The 25,060-nt window shown below is 37.1% G+C and overlaps 1 protein-coding gene across 1 annotated transcript; it reads left to right on the top strand.

Annotated features, from left to right (window-relative positions):
• Positions 1 to 963: 963 nt before the first annotated feature.
• Positions 964 to 1,155, top strand: LOC126020115 (splicing factor 3B subunit 5-like). The gene has a single exon (XM_049781591.1). It carries the CDS (start codon positions 964 to 966, stop codon positions 1,153 to 1,155), a length of 192 nt encoding a protein of 63 aa, XP_049637548.1.
• The last annotated feature ends 23,905 nt before the right edge of the window (positions 1,156 to 25,060 follow it).

The following is a 25,060-nucleotide window of genomic DNA, read 5'->3' as shown; positions in this document are numbered from 1 at the left end:
TCATATGATCCAATTATACCACTCATAGGGATATAAACTAGAACAACAAAAACACAATACAAAATTGTTCTCTTCACACCTATATTCATTGCAGCGTTATTTACAATAGCCAGAATCTGGAAATAGATGCCGAACAACAGATGAGTGGCTAAAGAAACTGTGGTACATCTACACACTGGAATACAATGCAGCTGTCGGGCAAAATGAAGTCATAAAATTTTCCTATACATGGATGGGCATGGAAACGATTATGCTGAGTGAAATAAGTCAGAGGGAGAAAGACAGACACAGAATAGACTCACTCATCTGTGAGGTTTAAGAAAGATAAAAGATAGTATGGAATAATACCCAAAGACAATAGAGATGAGGTCTGGAAGAATTGGCCCACAATCTGAAGCTTACCACAAAGACTGATGAATGCAATTAGAGAAATAACTTCACTAACAACTATTGTGCCGATAGTAGTGAGTGAGAGAAATAGAATGCCTATCTTGAAGACAGGCAGGGGGTGAGGGAAAAGGAAGATGGGTGGCAGTGGTGGTGGGAAGGTTACACTGGTAATGGGGGTGTATTTTTTGACTGAAATATAACTACAAACATGTTTGTAATCATGGTTCTTAGATAAAGATATTATTAAAAATGAAAAAAATAAAAGAGGACCAGAGAGATAGCATAGCGTTAAGGCATTTGCTTTGTACTCAGCCGACATAGAATTGATAGTGGTTCAAATCTCGGCATCCCATATGGTCCCGCGTGCCTGCCATGGGTAACTTCTGAGCACAGAGCCATGAGTAACCCCTGAGCACTGTCAGGTGTGACCCAAAAACCAAATAAATAAATAAATAAAATAAAAATAAAGATTCCCGCGCACAGCCCTGTGGGGAAGGATTCTCCCGCATGGTGGAGTCCTCGGTGAGAAGCCCAGAACCTTTCGTGCTCGAGGAGGAGGCAACCCGCAGCACCATGACGGACCGCTACACAATCCACAGCCAGCTGGAGCACCTGCAGTCCAAGTACATCGGCATGGGCCTCCCCAACACCACCGAGTGGGAGTGGCTGGTAAACCAGCACCGCGACTCCTGCTGCTCCTATATGGACCACTTCGACCTGCTCAACTACTTCGCCATGGCGGAAAACGAGAGCAAAAATAAATAAATAAATAAATAAATAAATAAATAAATAAATAAATAAATAAATAAATAAATAAATAAAATAATAAAAGAAAGAAACTCCATTTGCGACTCCCACTACAATACAGCCCACTGAAATTTACTTTACATTCTCAAGACTAAACTCATACTCTAAGAGGATTGCTAAAGGTTTACTCCTGGTTCTAGGATCAGGAATCAATCACTCTTAGCAATACTTAAGAACTATATGGGGGCCGGGAAGGTGGCGCTAGAGGTAAGGTGTCTGCCTTGCAAGCGGACGGACAGCGGTTCAATCCCCCCGGCGTCCCATATGGTCCCCCCAAGCCAGGGGCGGTTTCTGAGCTCATAGCCAGGAGTAACCCCTGAACGTCAAACGGGTGTGGCCCAAAAACCAAAAAAAAAAAAAAAAAAGAACTATATGGGGTGGGGGTCAGAGCAGTGGTGCAAAGAGTAAGGTGTCTGCCTTGCGTACACTAGCCTAGGACAGACTACAGCTCGATCCCCCGGCATTCCATATGGTCCCCCAAGCCAGGAATGATTTCTGAGCGCTTAACCTGGAGTAACCCCTGAGCATCACCGGGTGTGGCTGAAGAAACCAAAAAAAAAAAAAAATCATATGGGGAACCAAGGATCAAATTGAAGTTGGTTGTTTGCAAGGCAAACACCATACTGGTTTTACAATCACTTCCTATATCTAGATTTTTTTACCCTTGCATATATGTCCAGAAAATTATTTCCTATGAATTTATAAAGACATATATTGTATCTTTTTATATTATTATGGTATTCCAATTTGCCCATACTCCACACTTTCACTGAATAGTACACTATAGATTAGAATGTGATTTTATGTAGTTTACCATTACTTACAAGGCTTCAAAATTATAATTTTTGTCAGTATCTTTTTGTGCTGAGTTTCTATTTAACCTCTCAGATAAGGACTTTAGAGAAGAAATATAAATGAGCTTCAAAGAACTCAAAGAAAACATGGAATTAATTGAACAAACTACAAATAAGAATAAAGAAAATATGACAATACAAATTTAAAAACTTCAAACTAAAATAACAGGACTGATGGGGCCTGAGTGATGGCACAAGTGGTAGGGTGTTTGCCTTGCATGAGCTAACCTAGGATGGACCACAGTTTGATCCCCCGGCATCCCATGTGGTTCCTAAGCTAGAAGCAATTTCTGAGCACATAGCCAGAAGTAACCCCTGAACGTCACCGGGTATGGACCAAAAAGCAAAATAAAATAAATAACAGGACTGAAAATCTTTGTAGGTGAAATGAAAACCTCATTGGAAAGCCTCTCTAACAGAATAACAGCAGTTGAGGAAAGAATCATTGAGCTAGAAAATGAAATTCATAATAAATCCACACAAAAGGAAAGATTGGGAAAAAGCGTTAAAACAAATGATCAGATAATGGTAAAAAAAAAAAAAAAAAGCTCAAAGTATGTGAACAGACTAAAATAGAAGTCTGTGATAAACACAACAGAAAACAAACTAAGAGTCATTGAAGCCCCAGAAACCAGGAAGAAAATATCCATGAAAAATCAACTAGACAAGGAATTTTCAGAGTGAAAGATGGATGCAACCAAATCCTGTATGCCAAAAGAGTAACAGCTAAAAGAAATCTGAAGAAAAACACTCCAAGACACATCCTAATCACAATGATGAATCCCACAAATAGGGATATACTTAAAGCAGCAAAATCAAAAAGAAAATTATATTCAAAGGAGCATCTCTAAGATTTACCTCATATTTGTCAAAAGAAACCCTCAAGGCCTGGTGGCAATGGTAAGATATAGTGACAAAACTCAATAAAATTAATGATTTCCCAAGAATACTTCATCCAACCAGACTCACATTCAGGTTTAGATGAAGGATACATAGCTTCCAAATAATCAACAGCTCAGAAACAGACTCAAAACCAGACTTAAGAGACAAATTTAAAGATCTACATTAAGACAAGACAGACATGTCAAACTCCTGCATAAAGATAAAACTAAATCTCATGATAATTATCACTCTCAATGTCAATGGATAAATGCCCAGTTAAGAAACACAGTGTGGGGGCCGGGTGGTGGCGCTAGAGGTAAGGTGCCTGCCTTGCCTGCGCTAGCCTAGGACGGACCGCGGTTCGATCCCCCGGTGTCCCATATGGTCCCCCAAGCCAGGAGCGACTTCTGAGCGCATTGCCAGGAGTAACCCCTGAGCGTCACAGGGTGTGACCCAAAAACCAAAAAAAAAAAAAAAAAAAAAAAAAGAAACACAGTGTGGAAAGAAGGTAAAAAAAGATGAATCCAACATTTTGATGCCTACAAGAAACACAATTGAATAGTCAGAACATAGACTCAAAATCAAAGGTTGGAAGACAAACATCCAAACAAACAATTTCATTAAAAAAGCTGGAGTGGCCATATTAATATCAGATGACACAAACTTTAGACATATAAAAGCTACAAGGGACAAAGATGGACATGTCTTAATAACCAAGGGATATGTACAACAGAAATAAATCTTACTCGTAAACATATACACCAACTGAGGGACTAGCAAAATATTTAAAATAATTATTGACAAATCTAAAAGTAGACATCAATAGCATCACAATAATAGTGGGAGACCTCAACACTGTCCTCTCACCTCTTGAGAGGTCAACCAGGCTGAAAACAAGAATGTACACTAGCTCGGAAAGGAGTAATGGAAGAAAGTGGCCTAGTATATATACATATATATATATATATATATATATATATATGACTCTCCATCCCCTAAAAACTGGATACACAGTCTTCTCCAATGCACGTGGGTCATTCTCCAGAATAGACCACACAATGGCTCATAAAACATACCTCCATCAAATTAAGAGAATAGAAATTCTATGAACTACCTACTAAGATCATAATGCACTGAAATTATAAATGAATTATAAACAGACACAGAGGCAAAATTTTAACACTTGGAAATTAAATAGCTCATTACTGAACAACCAGTGGGTCAGAGAGAAAATGAAAATATTCCTGAAAAAAAATTGGGAATGAGGGCACAAATTATCAAAATTTGTGGGACACTGCAAAAAAGAGAAATCTATAGCTTTGCAAGCAATCATCAGGAAGGATAAAGGGCCTACATAAATAACTTAATGACACTGCTAATAAAATAAAAAGTAATTAACAAAAGGAGCCAAAATAGGTAGGCAAAACAAAAATAAGCAGAAATTAGTTCATTGGAAATTTAAAAAATCAGAAAAATCAATGAAAGCAAAGTTTGTTTGTTGAAAACAATACAAAAATGCTCTCTACACTCCTATGTTCATTTAGCACTTTTTACAGTATTCAGAATCTGAAAAGAACGAGGTGCCTGACAACAGGAGTACCTAAAGAAACTGTGGTACATCTACTCAACGGAATACTATGCAGCCATTAGGAAAAATGAAGTTATAAATTTATCTGTGAAAAAGATTGTTGTATGAATAACCTGTAACCATGGTGTATAAGTAAAACAAAAATCAAAAAATGAATTCATAAATGTGTTTATACCTGGAAGGATATGGAATGTATTATGCCATATTAAATGAGTTAGAGAGAGGGATAGACAACAAATGATCCCACTTATTTGTGGTATATAGAAAAGATAGTATATTAATAATACATAATTACAACAGAGATAAGTTCTAGGAGGGTTGGTCCATGGAAGAAAGTTTGCTACAAAGAGCAAGGGGGTGTGCAGTTAGAGTAGAGAAGAAACTGTTATGACAGTGATAGCTAGAAATGATCCCTCTGAACAAGAACTGAGTGCTGAATGAAGAGAAAATGATATACATAAAACCATTCATTAACACTATTGCAAACCACAATGTCTTTTAAAAAAAGTGGAAGACAAAGAGAGTGAGACAGAGAGAAAGAGAGAGAAAATGTCTGCCATAGAGATAGGCAGGGGGAGGGCAGGAAGGAAACTAGGGATGTTGGGGAAAAAATATACACTTGTAAAGGGATGGGTGTTGGACATTGTATAACTGAAACTCAATCAAGAACAACTTTGCCACTGTATCTCATAGTAATTCAATTAAATTTATTTTTTAAAGAATGAAAAACATGTAATGATTGCTTCTGAATAGCTCTTTGATACATGTTGATAACAAAAAATATATTTAAATTACATCAAGCAAAAAACAATGTGAGGAAGGAAGGAAGGAAGGAAGGAAGGAAGGAAGGAAGGAAGGAAGGAAGGAAGGAAGGAAGGAAGGAAGGGAGGGAGGGAGGGAGGGAGGGAGGGAGGGAGGGAAGGAGGGAGGAAGGAGGGGTGGAAAGAAAAGATGGAAGGAAAGGGGGCAGGAAGAAAAGGAGAGAAGTGGGAGTAGAAAGGAGAAAGAAAAGAATAAGAGAAGGAAGGAGGGAGGGAAGGAAGGAGAAGAGAAGGGGAGGGAAAAGCAGGAAGGAGGAAAAGAAGGAAGGAGGGATGGTAGGAAAGAGGAGAAAATGAAGTAAAAATGAAGGTAGGAAGAAAGAAAGGAAGGAGTGAGGGAGGAGAGGAAGGAAGTATGAAGAGGGAAGAAAGAAGAGAAGAAGAAAAGAAGAAATTAGGGAAGGAGGGAAGGAAGGAACAAGGAAAGAGAGGAAGGGGGAGGAAAAATAGAAGAAAGGAAGTAAGGAGGGAGGGGCAAAGGAATGAAAGGTAGAAAGCAAAGTAGGAAGGAGAGAAGAAAAAGAGGGAAGGAAGGAGGCAGGAATGAAGGAGGGAATGAATGAAGGTAAAAAAGGAAGGAAAAGAGAAGAAAAGGAGGGAAGGAAGGAAAGAAGGAGAAGTAGGGGAGAATGAAGAGGAAAGGAGAGAAGGAAAGGTAAGAAAGGAAGAAAGATAGTGAGGAAAGGAGGTAGGAAATAGAAGGAAGGAAGGTAGGAAAGAAGGAAGGAAGAGGGCCCGGAGAGATAGCACAGCGGCGTTTGCCTTGCAAGCAGCCGATCCAGGACCAAAGGTGGTTGGTTCGAAACCCGGTGTCCCATATGGTCCCCCGTGCCTGCCAGGAGTGATTTCTGAGCATGGTGCCTGGAGTAACCCCTGAGCACCGCCGGGTGTGGCCCAAAAACCAAAAAAAAAAAAAAAAAAAGAAGGGAGGGAGAAGAAGGAGGGAGTGACAATAGGAAAGATAAATGATGGATTAAATTAAGAAAGGAGGGGGAGAAAAGAAGGAAGAAAGGACAAAAGGTAAAGGAGGAAAGAAGAAACGGGGAAGGAAGAAGGGAGGGAAGAAAATAGAGAGGCAAAAGTTAGGAAGGAGGAAAGGAAGGGTGAAAGAAAGAAAGAAAGAAAGAAAGAAAAGAAAGAAAGAAAGAAAGAAAGAAAGAAAGAAAGAAAGAAAGAAATAGAAAGAAAGAAAGAAAGAAAGAAAGAAAGAAAGAAAGAAATGAAAGAGAGAAAGAAAGAAAGAAAGAAAGAAAGAGAAAGAAAGAAAGAGAAGAAAGAGAAAGAAAGAAAGAAAGGGAAGGTAGAAAGAAAGGGAAGGTAGAAAGCAAGACAGGAAGTAGTGATGGAAGGAGGAGAGAAAAGGAGGGGAAAGGAGGAAGAGAAGGAATGAAAGAAGGAAGGAAAAGAGAGGGAGTGAGGGAAGAAAGAAAGCAAAGAAGTTCCAAACAAGGAAATAAAGAAAATTACTATTTAACAACAAACTCAAAACTTCACATGTATTGAATACTGAGTATGAGACCCCAATGTATAAATAAAATATGTGATGCGTTCCAATACATCAGAGCTATAGTTCGAAACTGAACTTCAATTTTAAGTGATACCAAAAAAAATATAAAATCAAATTTAAAATGTTTTACACAGAAAATTAACTACCACAAGAAATCAAAATGATGCCTAATAAGTGTGAGAATGTATTTGCATATCATATATCCAAAATATATAAAGAATCGCACAACTCAACAATAGCAAAAATAGTAAAAGACTAGAGGTAGTGCAGTGTGTTTAATTGCCTTGAATGCTGCCAACTGGAGGTAATCCCCAACAGCACATATGGTTCCCTGAGCCCCATCAGGAACGATTCCCAAGTACAAAGTCAGAAGTAAGACCTGTGCGTAACCAGAAATGGCCAAAATCAAAGACTTGAATAGACACTTCTGCAGAGTAGATATAAATGGCCCTCGGATACATAAAAAAATTATTAATTAATAGGAAATGCAAATCAAACCACAGTGAGATATCACCTCATACTGGTGAAAATGGACTATGTCAAAATATTGGAAACAGCAAATGTTGGCAAATATGTAGAGAAATAGGAACTTTGTTGGTAAAAATGTAAACTGGTATATTCTCTATTAGAGCATAGTATGAAGATTAGTTTTTGTTTTTGTTTTTTTTTTTGTTTTTTAATGAGAATCCGTGTACTCTGGTAATACCAACACCTAGGCACATACTTGTTCCTCTGGTTCCAGCAGCTTTATTCACAATATATAAAACATATCAACCTAAATGTGCATCTGGAGATGAATGGATAAAGACACTATGGTATAAATACTTAGAGAAATACTATCTGTTGTTAAAATATATAAAGCCATACCTTTAGGGCCAAATTAGTTCTTGTGGTAATTATATTATATATTATATTATATTATATTATATTATATTATATTATATTATATTATATTATATTATATTATATTATATTAATTGTATTATATTATATTAAATGAAATAAGGAATCAAAAACCCACTACTTTATGGTTTCTCTCTAATGTGACATATGAATAACTAAAGCAAACAAACTAACAAAATAAAACTAATTTCTAAATTTAAATTAAAACTATGGTGGTCAGGGAAGAAAAGGGAAAGAGGAGAGAAGGACTGAGGAGTGTTGTTCTTTTTGAACCATATATATTCCCTAAGGCACCTCCTGTAGTATAGAGTCAAGAATAAGCCCTGAACACATCTGCATGTCACCCACCCCTCCAAAAAAAAAGTTTTCCAGGATATTTCTTTCCTATTTTTCAAATGCATACACTGAAGAAAAGCCACACGAGAACATGAACTATCAAAAATCTATGATGGGACCTTCCATCAGACACCAACATTCTTGATACCTTGATCTTGAACTTCAGATAATTAAAAAAAAATGTTTTGTTGTTTAATATCACCCACTCTGTGGCATTTTAATATGGCAGCTTGAGCACACTAAGTTAGAAATTCAGTAGTGGGCCCGGAGAGATAGCACAGCGGCGTTTGCCTTGCAAGCAGCTGATCCAGGACCAAAGGTGGTTGGTTCGAATCCCGGTGTCCCATATGGTCCCCCGTGCCTGCCAGGAGCTATTTCTGAGCAGACAGCCGGGAGTAACCCCTGAGCACCGCCGGGTGTGGCCCAAAAACCAAAAACAAAAAAGAAAAAAGAAAAGAAATTCAGTAAAATATTTACTGTTAAAGAAAATAATAACATCTGCTGAGGGTTAAACCTTTTGGGGTGTTCAAAAATTAAAATATATTATAAGAATAGAAAGTTAGAAAGAGATAAATGGGGTAGAAGAAGTAATGTAAGATTCTAGGACAGGGGTGGCGAAATCCTGCGGCCCCCGGCCAAAATGAATGGGGCTCTTTGCCTCTTATCATTTTTTTGTATACTGTGGCTCTTTGCCAAGTTTGGATTTTGTTCTGCTGCTTCTGAGGAGGGACCTTTGAGGAGAGATCTCCAAGCGCGTCATCCCGTCTCCCATCCTTCGGAAACAACTGCACAGGCCAGCAAGCCGCGGGGGGGGCGGGGGGGGGGGGAACAGACGGACCCGTGTGTCACATGTGTGTCACATCTGGCCGTTAGTTCTTAGTGTGGAGGATGCAGCACACCCTCACCATCACTGCAGGATTTTACCCTCACTCAAAATGGCAAAATGCAATATGTGTTTAATATATGGTTGTTAAAAGTATGCTTTTGTGTGTTTGTCTGTTTTGACAGGTCACTGCGTGGTGTGGCTCTCTGATTCTCACAGTTTAAAATTTTGGCTCTTTGTGTGAAACTTGTTTGCCACCCCTGTAATCTAGGACTATTGTAGAAATGATTAAATTAATCACTTGTATTAGACTCAATATGAATGCTTATTATAATCTCTGAAGTTGACACTGCTTTTGTTTTTATTTGGGGGCCACACCCTATAGTGTTCAGAAGTTACTCCTGGCTCTACACTCAGGAATCATGCCTGACAGGCTCAGGGGAACATATAGAAACCAAGGATCTAACTCGGGTGGATAAATGCATGGCAAATGCTCTACCCACTGTGCTATCACTCCAGTCTCTGCAGTAGATACTTTAAAATGACAAGATATCTATACAAGGAAAATAATCTATAATAAAATTTATTTAAAAATTTTAATTACTTTATTTATTATGTTTACCATGGTTTACAAGGTTGTTCATAATACAATTAGGGTTTTTTTTCTGTTACTAAGTTGTTCATGATTGAGTTTCATTCATATAGTGTATAACACTCTTCACCAGTGCATATTTCCTGCCACAATATCCCCAGTTTTCCTTTTTCTCCCTCTTCCTGCCCTCTCTCCTGCCTGCTTCTGAGGCAGACATTTTTCTTCTCTTTCTCTGGCTCTGTCTGTCTCTCTCTCATATCTCTATCTCTTCTTTATTTCCTCTTAAACACTGTGGTTTGCAAAATTGTTACTGAGGGGTATCGTGCTATCACTTTATCTCCTTTCAGCACCCAATCCTTGCCTAGAGTGATCATTTTCAACTATCACTGTCAAAATGGACCCTTCTCTACCCTAACCACATTCCCCTATTATTTGTGGCAAGTTTTTTTTTACTATGGACTGGTCCTCTAGGCCCTCATCTCTAGGAGGGTCAAGTGGAAAAGAAATAGTGAAATGGTAGCTCTAAGGCCCAACTATAATAGTGATTACATCAAATACAGAAAGAATAAATATACCAATTAAAAAGTATCAGAGTGAGTTTTTAAATTGTATGTTCATCAGAAAATATACCTCAAATATAAAATGCCTAGCATGGTGCCTGGCATATGGTGTTCTCAAAAGGAAGCTGGTAATGGAAGCTGTAATTAATAGGATTGTGAATGCAATTACCAGCTTCCTAAGGAACTAGGATGAAAGTGCTTCAGAAATACATAAAGGGGATATGGCTAGTTCACAATCGTGCCAATTATCGGTCCTCAGAATGAACATTTAAAGTTGTTTTCATGAAGGCACGATATAAGTTGATGACAAATATTACAGGCTTTGCTTTTAGAAAATACCCTTATTAAAATGTGCATTAAATCAACATGATTTTACACTATATTCAAACAATTAATATCACAATATATAATTAGAAATTAGAGAAATTCTTTCATAGTTAATTATTTACAAATTTTAATTTTTTATCAAAAGAGTTTTTTCATGTTTATCTAAACATTAAATCATGTAGACAAAAAATAACTCTGCCATATACTTGAGGTCTGTTTTTAAATTTAGTATTAATAATTTAAAGGTAACCTGTATAAGTTTGTAAATAATTTTTCCAATGCAAATATATCTGAAATGTCAACTGTTTCTAATATCTTTTCAGGAAATTTTAAATCAAGTGTTAAAATATTTTAGTAAAGGAAGTTTTTATTATTTATGCTATAAAAGTTCAAACTACGGAAAAGTTGTATAAATAGAACATGAAATTCTTCATTTCCATTTGCCCGTATCTAATATCATGCTACCACATTTGCTTTATATTTCTCTCTATAATATACCTGTAGCAATGATTATTTTTCTCTTTTGAGAATGAATTCTAGATATTATTCTCTCCCTCTAAATATTTCAATTTGTATCTCCTTAAAAAGGGGAAAGTTTGGAGCCGGAGATAACACAGCCATAGGGCATTTGCCTTGCACACAGCCGATCCAGGACAAATGGTGGTTCGAATCCCTGCATCCCATATGATCCCCTATACCTGCCAGGAGCAATTTCTGAGTGCAGAGCTAGAAGTAACCCCTGAGCACCACTGTGTGTGACCCAAAAAAAAAGAAAGAAAGAAAGAAAGAAAGAAAGAAAGAAAGAAAGAAAGAAAGAAAGAAAGAAAGAAAGAAAGAAAGAAAGAAAGAAAGAAAGAAAGAAAGAAAGAAAGAAAGAAAGAAAGAAAGAAAGAAAGAAAGAAAGAAAGAAAGAAAGAAAGAAAGAAAGAAAGAAAGAAAGAAAGAAAGAAAGAAAGAAAGAAAAAAAGAAAGAAAGAAAGAAAGAAAAGAAAGAAAGAAAGAAAGAAAGAAAGAAAGAAAGAAAGAAAGAAAGAAAGAAAGAAAGAAAGAAAAGAAGAAAGAAAGAAAGAAAGAAAGAAGAAAGAAAGAAAGAAAGAAAGAAAGAAAGAAAGAAAGAAAGAAAGAAAGAAAGAAAGAAAGAAAGAAAGAAAGAAAGAAAGAAAGAAAGAAAGAAAGAAAGAAAGAAAGAAAGAAAGAAAGAAAGAAAGAAAGAAAGAAAGAAAGAGAAAGAAAGAAAAAAGGAGGACATTTCTTATATAGTCACCATTTAGTTATCAAAGTCGGGAAGTTTAATTTGGCAGGGAAGTTGGTTTTGATGCCATACACAACAACGCTCAGGTCTCAGGCATTATTACTAGTGGTACTCAGAGGACAAAATGGAATGTCAGAGATTGAATCAGATCAGTCTCATGTAAGGCAAATGTCCTTCAACTGTACTATCTTTCCAGCTCCGGGAAATTTAAATTTGATACAGAACTAACATTTATATTTTTGAAATCTAGCTTATATGTGACTTCTTCAAGGTTAACCTTTCCTGACTCTCCTTCCCAGTCATTTTTATTACATCTTAAGTACCATGTTTTGGCTTTTATCTGATTCTTATGACATGGTTGTAACAGTTCAGTTAATTTTCCTCACATCTTCTCTCATATAAGACCATAGCATTCTGGAGAATGGTAGCAAGATTTTATTTATTGTTATTGCATCAATTTTTTATATAGTAACTAACATTAGCAAGTATTCAAAATTATTTTATGAATGAATAAAATAAGTGTAGATACGTAATTAATTTTGTTTCTGTTGTGAACTATAACATTTCTAGTTATATTCAGGTAGCAATCAACTTAAATATATGGTTCTGCTATATTAATTGCACAAATTATATTACTACACATTCATAACAAAATTTTAGTCTTAGTTCATTTTCATTAAAGTTCAATCCTTCCAGCTTCTGTAAAATCATCTATTTGCCACATACAGTTAAATCTTGAAACTATTATTTTTAAAGGCACAGATAGTAAATGAGATAGATAAAATAAATTATTGTGTATTATTTTATACATATAGGTCAAATTAATCAAACTAGAAATTAAAGTTAATATTTATATTCTATATATAGTAAACTTCGATTTTAAATAGCTCTCTTTTTCCATACAATTGGAAAAAGAATTAGAAAAGGCAATGGAAGGGGGAGAATAAAAGTTTGCTACAGTTAAGTAATAGGTAAAATTTGTGTGCACAGACAATATTTCAAAGAAATAATCCCAACTAGTTATGAGACTAGATAGGAGAAATGTTAAGAAGTGTTTTGCGGGCCGGAGAGATAGCATGGAGGTAAGGCGTTTGCCTTTCATGCAGGAGGTCATCGGTTCGAATCCCGGCGCCCCATATGGTCCCCTGTGCCTGCCAGGAGCAATTTCTGAGCCTGGAGCCAGGAATAACCCCTGAGCACTGCCAGGTGTGACCCAAAAACCAAAAAAAAAAAAAAAAAAAGAAGTGTTTTGCATTTACTCCAGTGTCTCCTGTCTTCAATGATTTCATGAAAAACATTCATAGGCCATTGGCTTCCAGTTCTCTGGTAATTTCAGTTACATTGCCTTCACACAAAAGTACAATATAATTTCCACCACATACAGTCTTATTCTAATAAAATAGAACATGTCCATCATTGTTCCATGACTTACAACACAGCTGTGCTGTAGCTTTTGATTGCATCTGAGTGGACACAGGTCTTAAAACCACCATTGTTTTATGTTTCATTTGGGGAAGGGTGGATGCTAAATGTTCAAGTTTGACAACATGCGAAGTTATTCATTTTTAAATGCATCTCAGTTTTGGACAGATCCAAAATGTGTCTCTAAACCAATGAAATAATTAAGTGATAGAGCTACGACTCAAGCACTCATTGTGGCATTAAATACACAGTTCTCACATCTGAGTGGGTTGATGTGGCTTATGACTGCTCCAAAGATTGAGTGCTTTGGAGGAAAAGTGACACCTCTGAACGCTAGGCAGAAGAGAAAGATCAGAATTTGCCTCCTAGGAGACAATGAGCTATTATGCCTAACAATTAAAAGACTAAAAAGAAGACCACATGGAGAGATGCACCAGAGAGATAGTATTCTCTTTCAATATTTACAACATGTCCAGGAGCTCAGGCAGTGTTCTTGGAACTGAAAGGCTCAGCACTAGAGATGCAGGAACTCGGTCAGCAGTACAGTGATCATCAGGGCAGAATCTAAATAAGCCAGCCTTCTCACTCCTATGACTGTGTGGACTCCACTTTGGCATGCTGCTTTCCCTGCACAACTGTGATTTTTGCTAAATAATTGAAACCCAGGCTTTGTCCATATCAGGGATATTACTGTTTGATTTTGTTATCCCAAAGGAACAGCTGCAAACAGCTGATGCCTCTGCTAGCACTGGAATTGCAAGAGAATGTGGGAATTTTTCTAACTTCCTTTTGAAAATATCTCCATGCCTTATACTGGGAAATGAAGGCCACTTAGTTTTTTTTTCTTATCAAAATACAAGAAAACACAGGTGAGAAGAGGGAGAGATTAGTGAGTCAAATTGCATCTGAGCATAATTTGAAAAAGAATTTTTAATTATAAATGAAATAAGCCAATCCCCAAGGAATTGAGATGATACAGAATAAGTTCCAGCTAATGAAAATTTGTGATTTGTAATAATCACACCATATCAGGATAATATTGCTCATCATATATGGCTGCATACATCCTGCTTCATTCCAAGCTAAAAAATAAATAAATATATAACAAATCACAAAGGCTAGTAAGAAAAAGAAATCCTTCACTTGGAAATTCCCAATGTAAGCTGAGAAATTAAAACTGGCTGCAGTGCCATCATATAAATAAGACCTGTGACCTCAGTCTAATAACTCACCACAAGGGTTACAGAGCAGAAGGCAGCATTCTGCCCAACTACTGAACTTGTGTTCTATTGCCACATGTGTTTGCAAACTCTTCCCAAAAGGTTTAGTTGCTATTTTTCACAGAATTAACTATGAGTTAACTGTCTTTTTAAAAAATTTAATGCGAAGATAAAGGTTAAGAACTTTTCTTCACTCATCTATGGGTTTTAAGAAAAATAAAAGACATACTTGCAATAATTTTCAGAGACAAAAGAGAGGAGGGCTGGAAGTTCCAGCTCATTATGTGAAGCTCACCACAAAGAGTGATGAGTGCAGTTAGAGAAATAACTACTTTGAGAACTATCATAACAATGTGAATGAATGAGGGATGTAGAAAGCCTGTCTAGAGTACAGGCAGGGGTGGGGTGGGGAGGAGGGAGATTTGGGACATTGGTGATGGGAATGTTGCACTGGTGAAGGTGGTGTTCTTTACATTACTGAAACCCAACCACAATCATGTTTGTAATCAAGGCATTTAAATAAAGATATAAATTTAAAACGGAACTTTTCTTAACAAAACCATATATATATGGTCTTATAAAAATTCCCAAATTGACAAAAACAAAACAAAACCAAAAAAATTCCCAAATTGGTAGAAGGGAAGGAGGAAGGGGAATGGGTGAATGGAATCAGTTGTATGATGAAGGCTAGTATAACATTTAATGGTTTACATAATGTAAGCATGTACAGATACTAATTTTTGATTATGCAGAGCTGAAACATATTATGATGCAATACTAATTCATAAAAATATTTAATTCTGAGGTTAGAGCAAAATATTATCACTTCCTGCTACACAGTAAAGAACTTAAGAGGTAAGAAATAGAATTCTGTCACAGTTCTCTTTTTGTTGGGGACTACAGTCAGCTGTGTTCAGGAATTAATCCTGGCTCTGTGCTGAGGGATCATTCCTGCAAGGCTCTGGGGATCATAGCAGATGACAGAAATTGAATCTGGGTTGGCTACATGCAAGGAAATAGCTCTATCCACTGTTCTAGCCCTCCAAACTTTTATTTTTAAAGGTAGAAGTTGCAAGTAAAGAAAGCTAGCCAACTAGGTTAACTCACAGGTTTTATTTAAGGGGAAAATAATAGCAAAGACACTCCCACAAGCCCAAGGAAGTGGAGAGAGGATACCAAAGTCCTTGGCTTGTGTCCTTTTATAGTTTCACCTTCAGCCTTTCCTATTCTCTCTCATTCTTTCCCAAATCTGAGGTATAACTGGAAACTAAGGTGCTGACCACATTGGGTCATGTTCAAAAGTTGCAATGGCAACTACAAATTGACATGGCATTTTTGAAAATGATTTTGATATGTCAAAATATTACACTGATGGTACCAGTTAAGAGTCCTCAGAGGTCATCTAGAATTGACCTAAGTGTCGTCTTCCTTGTTGTAGCAAAAGAGTTTGCACATGTCATAAAACTCTAGTAAAGTTTTCTGCTCACCATAATTTGATTTTGGCAATGCTCTGCCAGACATTTGCTTTGAAGACTTAGGACAAGTTTCACTTCTCTTTCTCTTACACTTCCATAATCTCATGCACCATTTGCTCCTACCTTCCTAACATATATACTTATGATAAAGTCTAATTTAAATAATTGGGTACATTAGGAGATTAATGATAATAAAATAAAACAATTATAACCATATGCACATTAAAATAATATAGATACTACTACTTAGCAAAGAGAAGTAAGCAATTTTCTTCTTTACTTCTGCTTTAATGACAAAAAAGACTATGAGACTTCTTTGAAGGAAAAATTCTAGGAAAATAAAATGCCTTAAATTAGTTTCTACTTCTGTGAAAATATTAAGATAGCAAAGAAAAAGCAATCACTAGTCTCTACTAGCTGTAAACCTTGGCAAGTTATTAGATTTCTCCATCTCTCTAGTACCTCTGCTTACGATCAAGATGATGATAGTACCTTCCAGAGTTCTTAAGATAAAATAAGGATTTTAGTTTAAACCTTCATATATGAATTTTACATGATTTATGCATGTGTAGAAGACAAAGGTACAAAACAATGAGGGTAGGAGAAAATTTGGGAACATTGGTAGAAGAGAAAAGACATGTGATAGAATTGGTATCATAATATTATATGCCTGAAACTCTTATGAATAACTTTGAAATCATGGTGCCTGATAATAAAATATAAATATTTTAAATACAAAATGAGTGAACAAACTAAATAAAGAAAAACTTTTAGACAACAAAAACAAAATGGCAGTGTCAAAAATAAAGGTAAGAAGCAAAGTAGATAGATTGAATGAAATAAATCATTGGCTTCTTGAACTGGAGGCTAGCTGTACCCAGCATGGGGTTTGGGGAGACCCCATGTCGAAGGCCTCCCTAGCTTGGGGGTGCTGGGAGCCTTGATAGGTTTCCGGCCATCCTCTCTTCTGGTCCTGGCCTCCAGGCCTTCCTGGGTTGCCAGCCCAGGCCGCCAGAAAAGGTGGGTGTCAAGTGGTCCCTCCTGGAGGGGTCCCAAGCTTTCCCACCCTTTCCCAGCACTAGGGTGGGAAGGGTCAGGGCGGAGGGTGGGCAGATCCTGGCTTCCAGTTCTCTACTGAATCCTTTCTTGATCTGGAGACTAGCTGTAGCCGACATGGGGTTTGGGGAAACCCCATGTCGAAGGCCTTCTCCCTAGCTTGGGGATGCTGGGAGCCTTGATAGGCCCCCAGCCGTCCTCTCTTCTGCTCCCGGCCTCCAGGCCTTCCCTGAGTGCCAGGGAAATGGTGGGTCCTAACTTGGGGTGTGCTCAGATTTGCTCGTTTGCACTAAGGTAGTCACTGGCAATTTCTTGCCAGTCTACATGTTCAAAACCACACAGTATATATTCATAGTATTCCCTATTCTTAAGTTGTGTTTTGTGTATGCAGAATGTCCATTTTGTATTCTGCCCTTTCGCACACCCCTTCAAAGCTCATTTTTACTACTTAACTCTCTCACCCCCAACCATTAGTACCCCACATTTACTCTTTTTAACTTCAGTACTGCACAGTCCTAATCACAGACCAAAGTTGTGCATTGGATTTATCAACCCCCAATTATTTCAAAAGACATAAAATGGACACATATGTCTTTTGAATATTTTATGTTTATTTTCTTTGACAGCTATAACTCTTACTAAATATCCTCTTATACAGTGACGATCCTACCCACTTTTTATCTTTTCTTCTCTTCTCTTTGTGAGCTGTTCAATAAGAAATTTTGGTAAGTCCCTCAGTTTAATGCCTAAGATTGAACCATGTCTTGGGGATTGTTGGACTTGTTCTTACGGCCCCCATATGCACCAATAATGCCACGTGGCATTGTTCCTTGTTTACATAGGCACATTAAACTGGGAAAATACTATACATACAAATAAGTTCTTATCTAATAGAGATTGAAACACACAAATCTTGTAGTGCAATGGGATCTTACACCTGAATATTGATATAATGAGCTGGCACAGGTCTCAGAAGAATGGGCTTTCTCCATTCACCTCTGAACCAGGGAAACTATTTACAAAACATCCAAGGTTTTTTATAACAACAACTGGAAGCAATTCTCTACCAGGGAAGACCCTACCGCTGCTCTGACATTGACCTGCTCAAAAGAGACTTCCCTTAACACTAAGAAGACTTGACAACAACAACAACGACCTGCTTACAGGACAGGGCTCTCTGCATTGCTCTTTAATTGTAAGGTGAAACTAGAGGACGCTCTGCACCATTCTGACTGCAATGTAGGATATGCAGATTCCAGGATCTTTAATACAGAAACATGATACCAACAACAGAGACTGTGAAAAAATAAAAGTGTTTTGGCACTACAGACAATGACTTGGACTGGACAAACTAGTTTGCCTGGAGCCTAGAGTTGGTCTTATGCCAGGAAGCTTCAGGGGTAGGGTCTCCTTGTATTTAGACCAAGGCTTTTTCTTTCCATGTCCCTCATATTTTGGTGGGCCTATGCAAACAATAATTGCCACTCTAACACCATTTTTACTGTGCTCCTTTGACACTAATCTTTAAGAAAAACAACCCACTTAAACTTTTGAGGTTAACTTAAACTAATATGCATGTGCATGGAAATGTAAAAAAGTACTATGCCTTCAATGTTTAAGGAGTTATGTAAGTTTTATGGCTTTAGATTGCTTTGTATGCTGCTAAAAAATATTATGTATTACAATTTGGGTACTTGAGGGACAAAGTAATTGTACATGGGTTCTGTTTTATTTTTTTAATGCTCTGGCTGAAAGTTCAAAGTTAAGATATCAGCAAAGGGACTTCTGAGAATTTTCTTTATGGGTGATTGTCCTTCCACTGTAACTTTACCTTGTCCTCTTTCTTTGCATCTTTGTTCTCATAATTAAAAATAAAAAATTAGGGCCCGGAGAGGTAGCACAGCGGCGTTTGTCTTGCAAGCAGCCGATCCAGGACCAAAGGTGGTTGGTTCGAATCCTGGTGTCCCATATGGTCCCCCGTGCCTGCCAGGAGCTAGTTCTGAGCAGACAGCCAGGAGTAACCCCTGAGCACCGCCGGGTGTGACCCAAAAACCAAAAAAAATAAATAAATAAATAAAATAAAATAAAATAAAATTAAAAATTAAAAAAAAGAAAGAAATCATTGTATGATGATTTTTGGTGACAAGCATAATGTGGTATATACCAATGGTGATTCATACATCTGCACAACTGACTTATATAATGTAAATCAATACTGCTTTAGCCAAAAAAATAAATAAACACAGAACAAAACATTCAGTCAACTCTATAAAGTACATGTTCAAAAAATGTTGAAAAAGTATCTGAGAGTAATCAAGAGTTGATTTTGAAAAAGGAATTAGGAAGGAACATTGGAATTCCTTAACACATTTTACCTGTTCCAGAAAAAAACAAGAAAGGGAATTTACAATTGTTCAATGAGTTCTATATATATATATGCATATCATTTATCATATATATACTAGAATACTATACAACCACAAGGAATAGTAAAATTGTGCAATTTTCTGCATTGTAGATGGAACTGAAAAATCTTATGTTAAATGAAGTAAATTAGAAGGATAAAGACAAGTACCAGATGCTCTGACTAATTTGCGGTTTATAGAACAACTTGTCTAAGAAATGATAGGTATCAAACCTGGACCAAAAAATTAGTTCTAGATTACAGAAACAGAAATCCCAAAGAAAGAGAACTGGAGAGGGGAAGCAAAAAGAGGAGTCTTGGGGTCACTGGTGGAGGAATGGGGTCAAGGGGTGATGGAATTAGATGTATAAATTAGAGGTATAAACTCTGTATGCCTGAAACCCCTACTATATAAAAAACTTTGTAAATAATAGAATATAAATAAAAATCAGAAAAATTTTAAAATTTTAAAAGGAGAGATAGTGGTGATCTCTTAAGATTACATGAAAACACAGACACATAGAAACTTTCCTTATTCACAATTAAATAGTATTTCTGCTTTCTTACCAGCAGCAGTTCTTGTTCCAGAAAACAAAAACAAAAAAACACTACTTTGACACATTTTTATGACAGCACCCAATAAAACTGACCCTCATTTCTTTAAACCCCAGTATGTTTTCCAAAAGTTTAGAATGTGGGGCCGGAGAGATAGCACAGCAGTAAGGCATTTGCCTTGTATGCGGAAGGTCGCTGGTTCAAATCCTGGCATCCCATATGGTCCCCCGAGCCTGCTGGGGGTGATTTCTGAGCGTAGAGTCAGGAATAACCCCTGAGCATTGCCGGATGTGACCCAAAAACCAAAAGAAATAAAAAAATAAAAATAAAAAAGAAAGAAAGAAAGAAAGAAAAAGTTTAGAATGAAACAAACCCAGTTTGGCTTGCCTTTAGTATTCTCCTGATACCTCCAACTATAATAAAATCTATATCAATCACTAATTGAGTTTTTATTCAGAGATAGAGATTTTATATTCTTTAAAATATATTGGGGCCACACCCAGAAGTGCTAGAGGCAATGCAGAAGGTCTCTTGGTTTAATGCTCTTGAGTTGCTTTCCTATAGTGATCATGGAACCATGTGATTCTGCTGTCCATTGGTCCTGGACCTCCAGCATACAAATCATGTTTGTGAGTCCTTTGCACTATCTCCCTTGTCCAACTAGGGACTGTGTAGTCCTTATACTTACAGGTCTCCCTACCCCCAAATGTGAAATGTTCCTATGAAATTTGTCCCAAGGAACCATATCTGAAGATAAGAAAACAACTACCAGTAAGTTAGATGTAATAAAACTTTCAGCACTCCGAGAGCCCAAAACTGTCCTACCACGCCTTACCAAATAACAAGAAAACCTAAAGTAGCACTAATATAGTAAAAGCAGGAATGATAGGATATGCACACAGCCTGTATAAAGTAAATCCCAAGAAAGGATCTTGACAGATGATTGATTGCTCCAGGGATGGGCAGCTTTTAGAAAGACTGCAAAAAAATCAAAAACCAAAAACCTAAACATTGTTTTTGCTTTTTTGCCTCTTGTCCAGAAAGTTAAAATTCTTTTCAGATTTCTTTCAGTTAGTGAAAACAGGTACGAAGTCATATATGTATTTTAGGAAAGTGGTGTGACTTGAACTTGCTAAATAGGAGATGCCTTATAATCCCAACAATCAATGTTCTGGATTTAGAGAAATAAGATCATTTGAGTAAGCAAAGAAGTCAGAATCCAAACCTGGGCTACCTCACAGAGCAATGTTTTCATGACCACTCTTTCCCAGAATAAAGGGGCAATTGACCTCACAATTTAATAGGCACTCTTGGGTTGGAATTGAGCACAGCTCATCCAGTTCAGTTTATTTCTCCGTTAGCCTTTTATGTCCAGAGGAAGGATGTATTATCCCGGGTTTATTTTGTGTTCACATTTTCATAAGCATGGAACTAGGTGCTTTGATTTTCAATTTGTACCTTCCTGGATGTGAGAAAGCAGGGTAATGTAGAGAAGGAAACAGAGTGAATTGTGTAATATTAAAAAAATGTTTCAGTTCCAGCTGCAACCCTTCTAATGATGTGGAACTCTCAGAAGCTTGATGTTTTATTTTGGTTTGGTTTTGGTTTGTTTTGTTTTCAGTGAAATGGGCACAATAATGTCTGCCTCTGTCTGAGGTCCAACAGTACTTTGTACAGAGAAATACTACTATGAAAGTTATTAAGACTGCCATAATGGTGTTTAGGGAACCTCTCTCAGTACCAGCAAAGTGGGCTAGCAATGACCCTCAGCAATGTAAAAACTCATAAAAGCCCAGATGGGTCCTTTTCATGGTGGCTGGGAGTCACAAAGGCCATCAGAATCAGGAATGAGTGGGGGTGGGGGCAATATGCAGAAAAGAAAGGAGCTATTTCAAACGAGAAAAGATCTTATCTGAGATTCTGTGCCTACTCATCCTAGAAGCCAACATTACAAAGAAACAGTGCTGCTCTTTTTTAGGATGTTTGAATATTTAGAAACCAAGAACTCAGATCTGAGACGGACTTAAGTGCACACCCATTGGACAACAAATACTCATCATTCTGAAGATTTTATCTGGAGATATTTATGATAGAAGATGATAAAAAAAATACATTGTGGTAATTCTGGAGATTTCCTAGATTTCTGAAAGAATGAAAAAAATACATATCTATGTGGATAATACTGATAGATATGAGAAAAGAAAGCCATAATTGCTAGCAGTAAATGAACAATTGACGCTATTTATTACAGATCTCCCCTTAATGAACTGCAGCCTATTCATTAAATGAAAAAATATGAGGACAGGAAATGGCAAGGGGCAGAATCTGGGGGCAGGAGAGAGGGCTAAAGAAATCACTTTATTTCGAACATGATCCAGTGCAATACAAATACAATCAAAGGGGTTAATCTAATCCCTTTGTGAAGCATTGAGTCAGAGAACAAGACAAAAACAAACCTGTGATCTGGAACTTCCCAAGCCCCCATTCAGGGGGGGGGGGATTAATGAGGAGTACACGGCTGTGAAATTACGTGCCCTCCGAGTCAGGAAAATGGTCCTACTGGTGCATGACCTTGAAATGAGGGGACGCAAACTTCACCTGATCCACAATTATGAGGCACTGAAAGGAGGGGCTGGGGGAGTGGGGAAGAGATGTGGAAAAAAAAAAAAAAGCTTGCAAGTTGGGAATCTGAAAACACAAACCTCAACACCCTCCAAGGCTTGAAAGGGGAATCTCAAAACAACATTAAATAATTCCGAGGACATTAAAAGGACGCTGGTGTTTGTAGGGAAGTCTGAGGAGGCAGGCCTCTTTATTGACATGAAATGGATATTTGGTGGCTGTTGTTATGGGCTTAGTGATGTTTGTCTCTATTCAATTTTCCCTTTGCGATGAAAAATTGTGGCGAGATGATTTCTAGTCTTAGCTGCTTTACATGACAGTATTATCAAGGATTCATCAAGAGGCCATCTGTCGAATTTATGAAAAAAATATGCAAAAACAAAACAGATGAAAAGGAAAGAGCAAGACAGACTGGTCCAGGGGAAGATAGATACGGCAGCATGTGCCTCCGTGTGAAAATTACAACATTTAAATACTGCGGAATAAATTACTGTGCGGAAAAAAAAAATTAGTGATTCTCTCCTACTTTAGATGCTTCCCTTACCATAAGAACATAATGAAATATATCACATATCAAATCACCCTTTCCTCCGACTCGTATTATAGTCTAATGAAAAATTAGGAGAGGAGAGACACATAAACCTCAGATGGGAGTGATGAAAAGGAGCCAGAGTGGATTTGTTCCTAGGATTGAGCCCTGAGAAGCTTCTCCAAAATGCACAGTCCATATGGAAATCAGAGCTTCCTCCCCCCATTTATTAGAAAGTCAATAAAATAAATTACAGATTGTGTGGAAAAACTGAAATAATATATATTAAAATGACAACGAGGCTGGCCAGGCTTACACCCAAATTAGGTGGGCTGTAAAAACAATGTAATTCAGAAAAGAAATAGGAAGGAGCAAGCAGGCTACAGACCAGAGTTGCAGTAGTGCCCCCTATAGGCGAGAAGAAGAACTACATAGACTTATGGTTCCTCAAGAACCAGCGCTCTTTGTAGTTAGTATCTTTTCAACTTCCACCTTTCATGGAATCTTGTTCCCAGATCCTCCATGTCCCCTTTCCTCCTAAAGCTTGACATGGTTTGAGACTTTTATCTCAGTGCCAGAAGTTACATAACAGTGTTGCTCAATAATGTATTAAAATATGATGCTCCCTTTTTACAAATATACTTGCTACTGAACTTTTTCTTCTTTCTTTTCTCTTCTCTTCCATTTTGTTTTTCTTGTTTTTCTTTCTATTTTTTTAATAGCTTTGCTTTCCATCATCTTGAAACAAATGGATTATGATCGGTTATGTCAACTATGTGATGCTTTTTCTTTAAATAAAAGAAAATTTTAAATAACATATAATATGATGTTCCCAAGACACAATAAAGAAAGAGCTAGGTGGAGCCGGAGCTGTGGCACAAGTGGTAAGGTGTTTGCCTTGCACGCACTAACCTAGGACGGACTGCGGTTCAAACCCCCAGTGTTTCAATTGGTCTCCTAAGCCAGGAGCGATTTCTGAGTGCATAGCCAGGAGTAACCCCTGAGTGTCACTGGATGTAAACCCCCCCCCCAAAAAAAGGAGCTAGGACCCACCACCAGATTTTAAAAGAGTGGTAGGAAGAGAACAAAGTCCTCGTTCACCAAAACCAAAGAAGGCAATAAAGATATCCTGGAATATTGTGATCAACTATTAAACCTAACTCTAATCTGAGTGCACTATATTGATTAGATCTTTTCATCACAAACTATGTGAGATCATTACTATTTGTTGTTATTATTCTTTCCAAAGACAGAGAAATTGAGGCACAAAGCTATGTGGATATTCCATTTAACTATTACATAGCTAATGGTTCAGAGATTCAAATTTGTGCTGTCAGGTTCAAGCATATGTTCCAATGCACCCAGCAGCAATGCCTCCTATAAGGAAGGTGACTGTTACCTCATTAATTTTGATTAAAATGTTATACATGTTTTTAGTCAAAAATTATAAGAATGGGGCTGGAGGGATAATACAGCAGGTAGGGTTCTTGTCCTGCTTTCAGCTGACCTTGGTTTGATCCTTGGCATCCTATGTGATCCTCTGAGTCCCACTTCGAGTGAGCACAGAACCAGAGGCAAGCCCTGAGCACAGCTGGATATATATATATATATATATATATATATATATATATATAATGTTTATATATAATGTCCCTATGAAATGAGATTGGACCATATCTTTTCTTAGATTATGCAAACACAGTCCTGAATATCCTTGCCTTTTTTTCTCCTCTAGCTTGCTCTCGTTCTGATGAGTATAGAGTACATATTTGGAAGTGTTCCTTTATCTATTAAGGTACTAAAGAAAATGAGAGCTTCAAATGAAGATAACAGATAGGGACTGGAGAGACAGTACAGAAAATAAGTATTTATTTAGTATTTGTCTTTCATATAGCTGCAGCAGCTATGACTCTGGTGTTTTGGTCTCCTAAGCCCCACTAGGAGCCACTCCTGTGCATAGAGCTAGGAATAATATAAATATTATAATATATAATATAATATAATATAATATAATATAATATAATATAATATATATTATTAATATATATAATATAATATATAATATAAATAATAAAAGATAATCAATTAATTAATTAGAAACAAAGGATATTATACTAATGAAAGGTGAAAGGTGA

Source organism: Suncus etruscus, chromosome 10 (assembly GCF_024139225.1).
Source record: "Suncus etruscus isolate mSunEtr1 chromosome 10, mSunEtr1.pri.cur, whole genome shotgun sequence".
NCBI lineage: Eukaryota > Metazoa > Chordata > Mammalia > Eulipotyphla > Soricidae > Suncus > Suncus etruscus.
The sequence above is the reverse complement of the archived record's forward strand: the minus strand, read 5'-3'. Positions and strand labels throughout refer to the sequence as shown.

Bases quoted from the DNA above. Each gene is read 5' to 3' on its own strand.
- LOC126020115 (XM_049781591.1), top strand. From the start codon at position 964: ATGACGGACCGCTACACAATCCACAGCCAGCTGGAGCACCTGCAGTCC.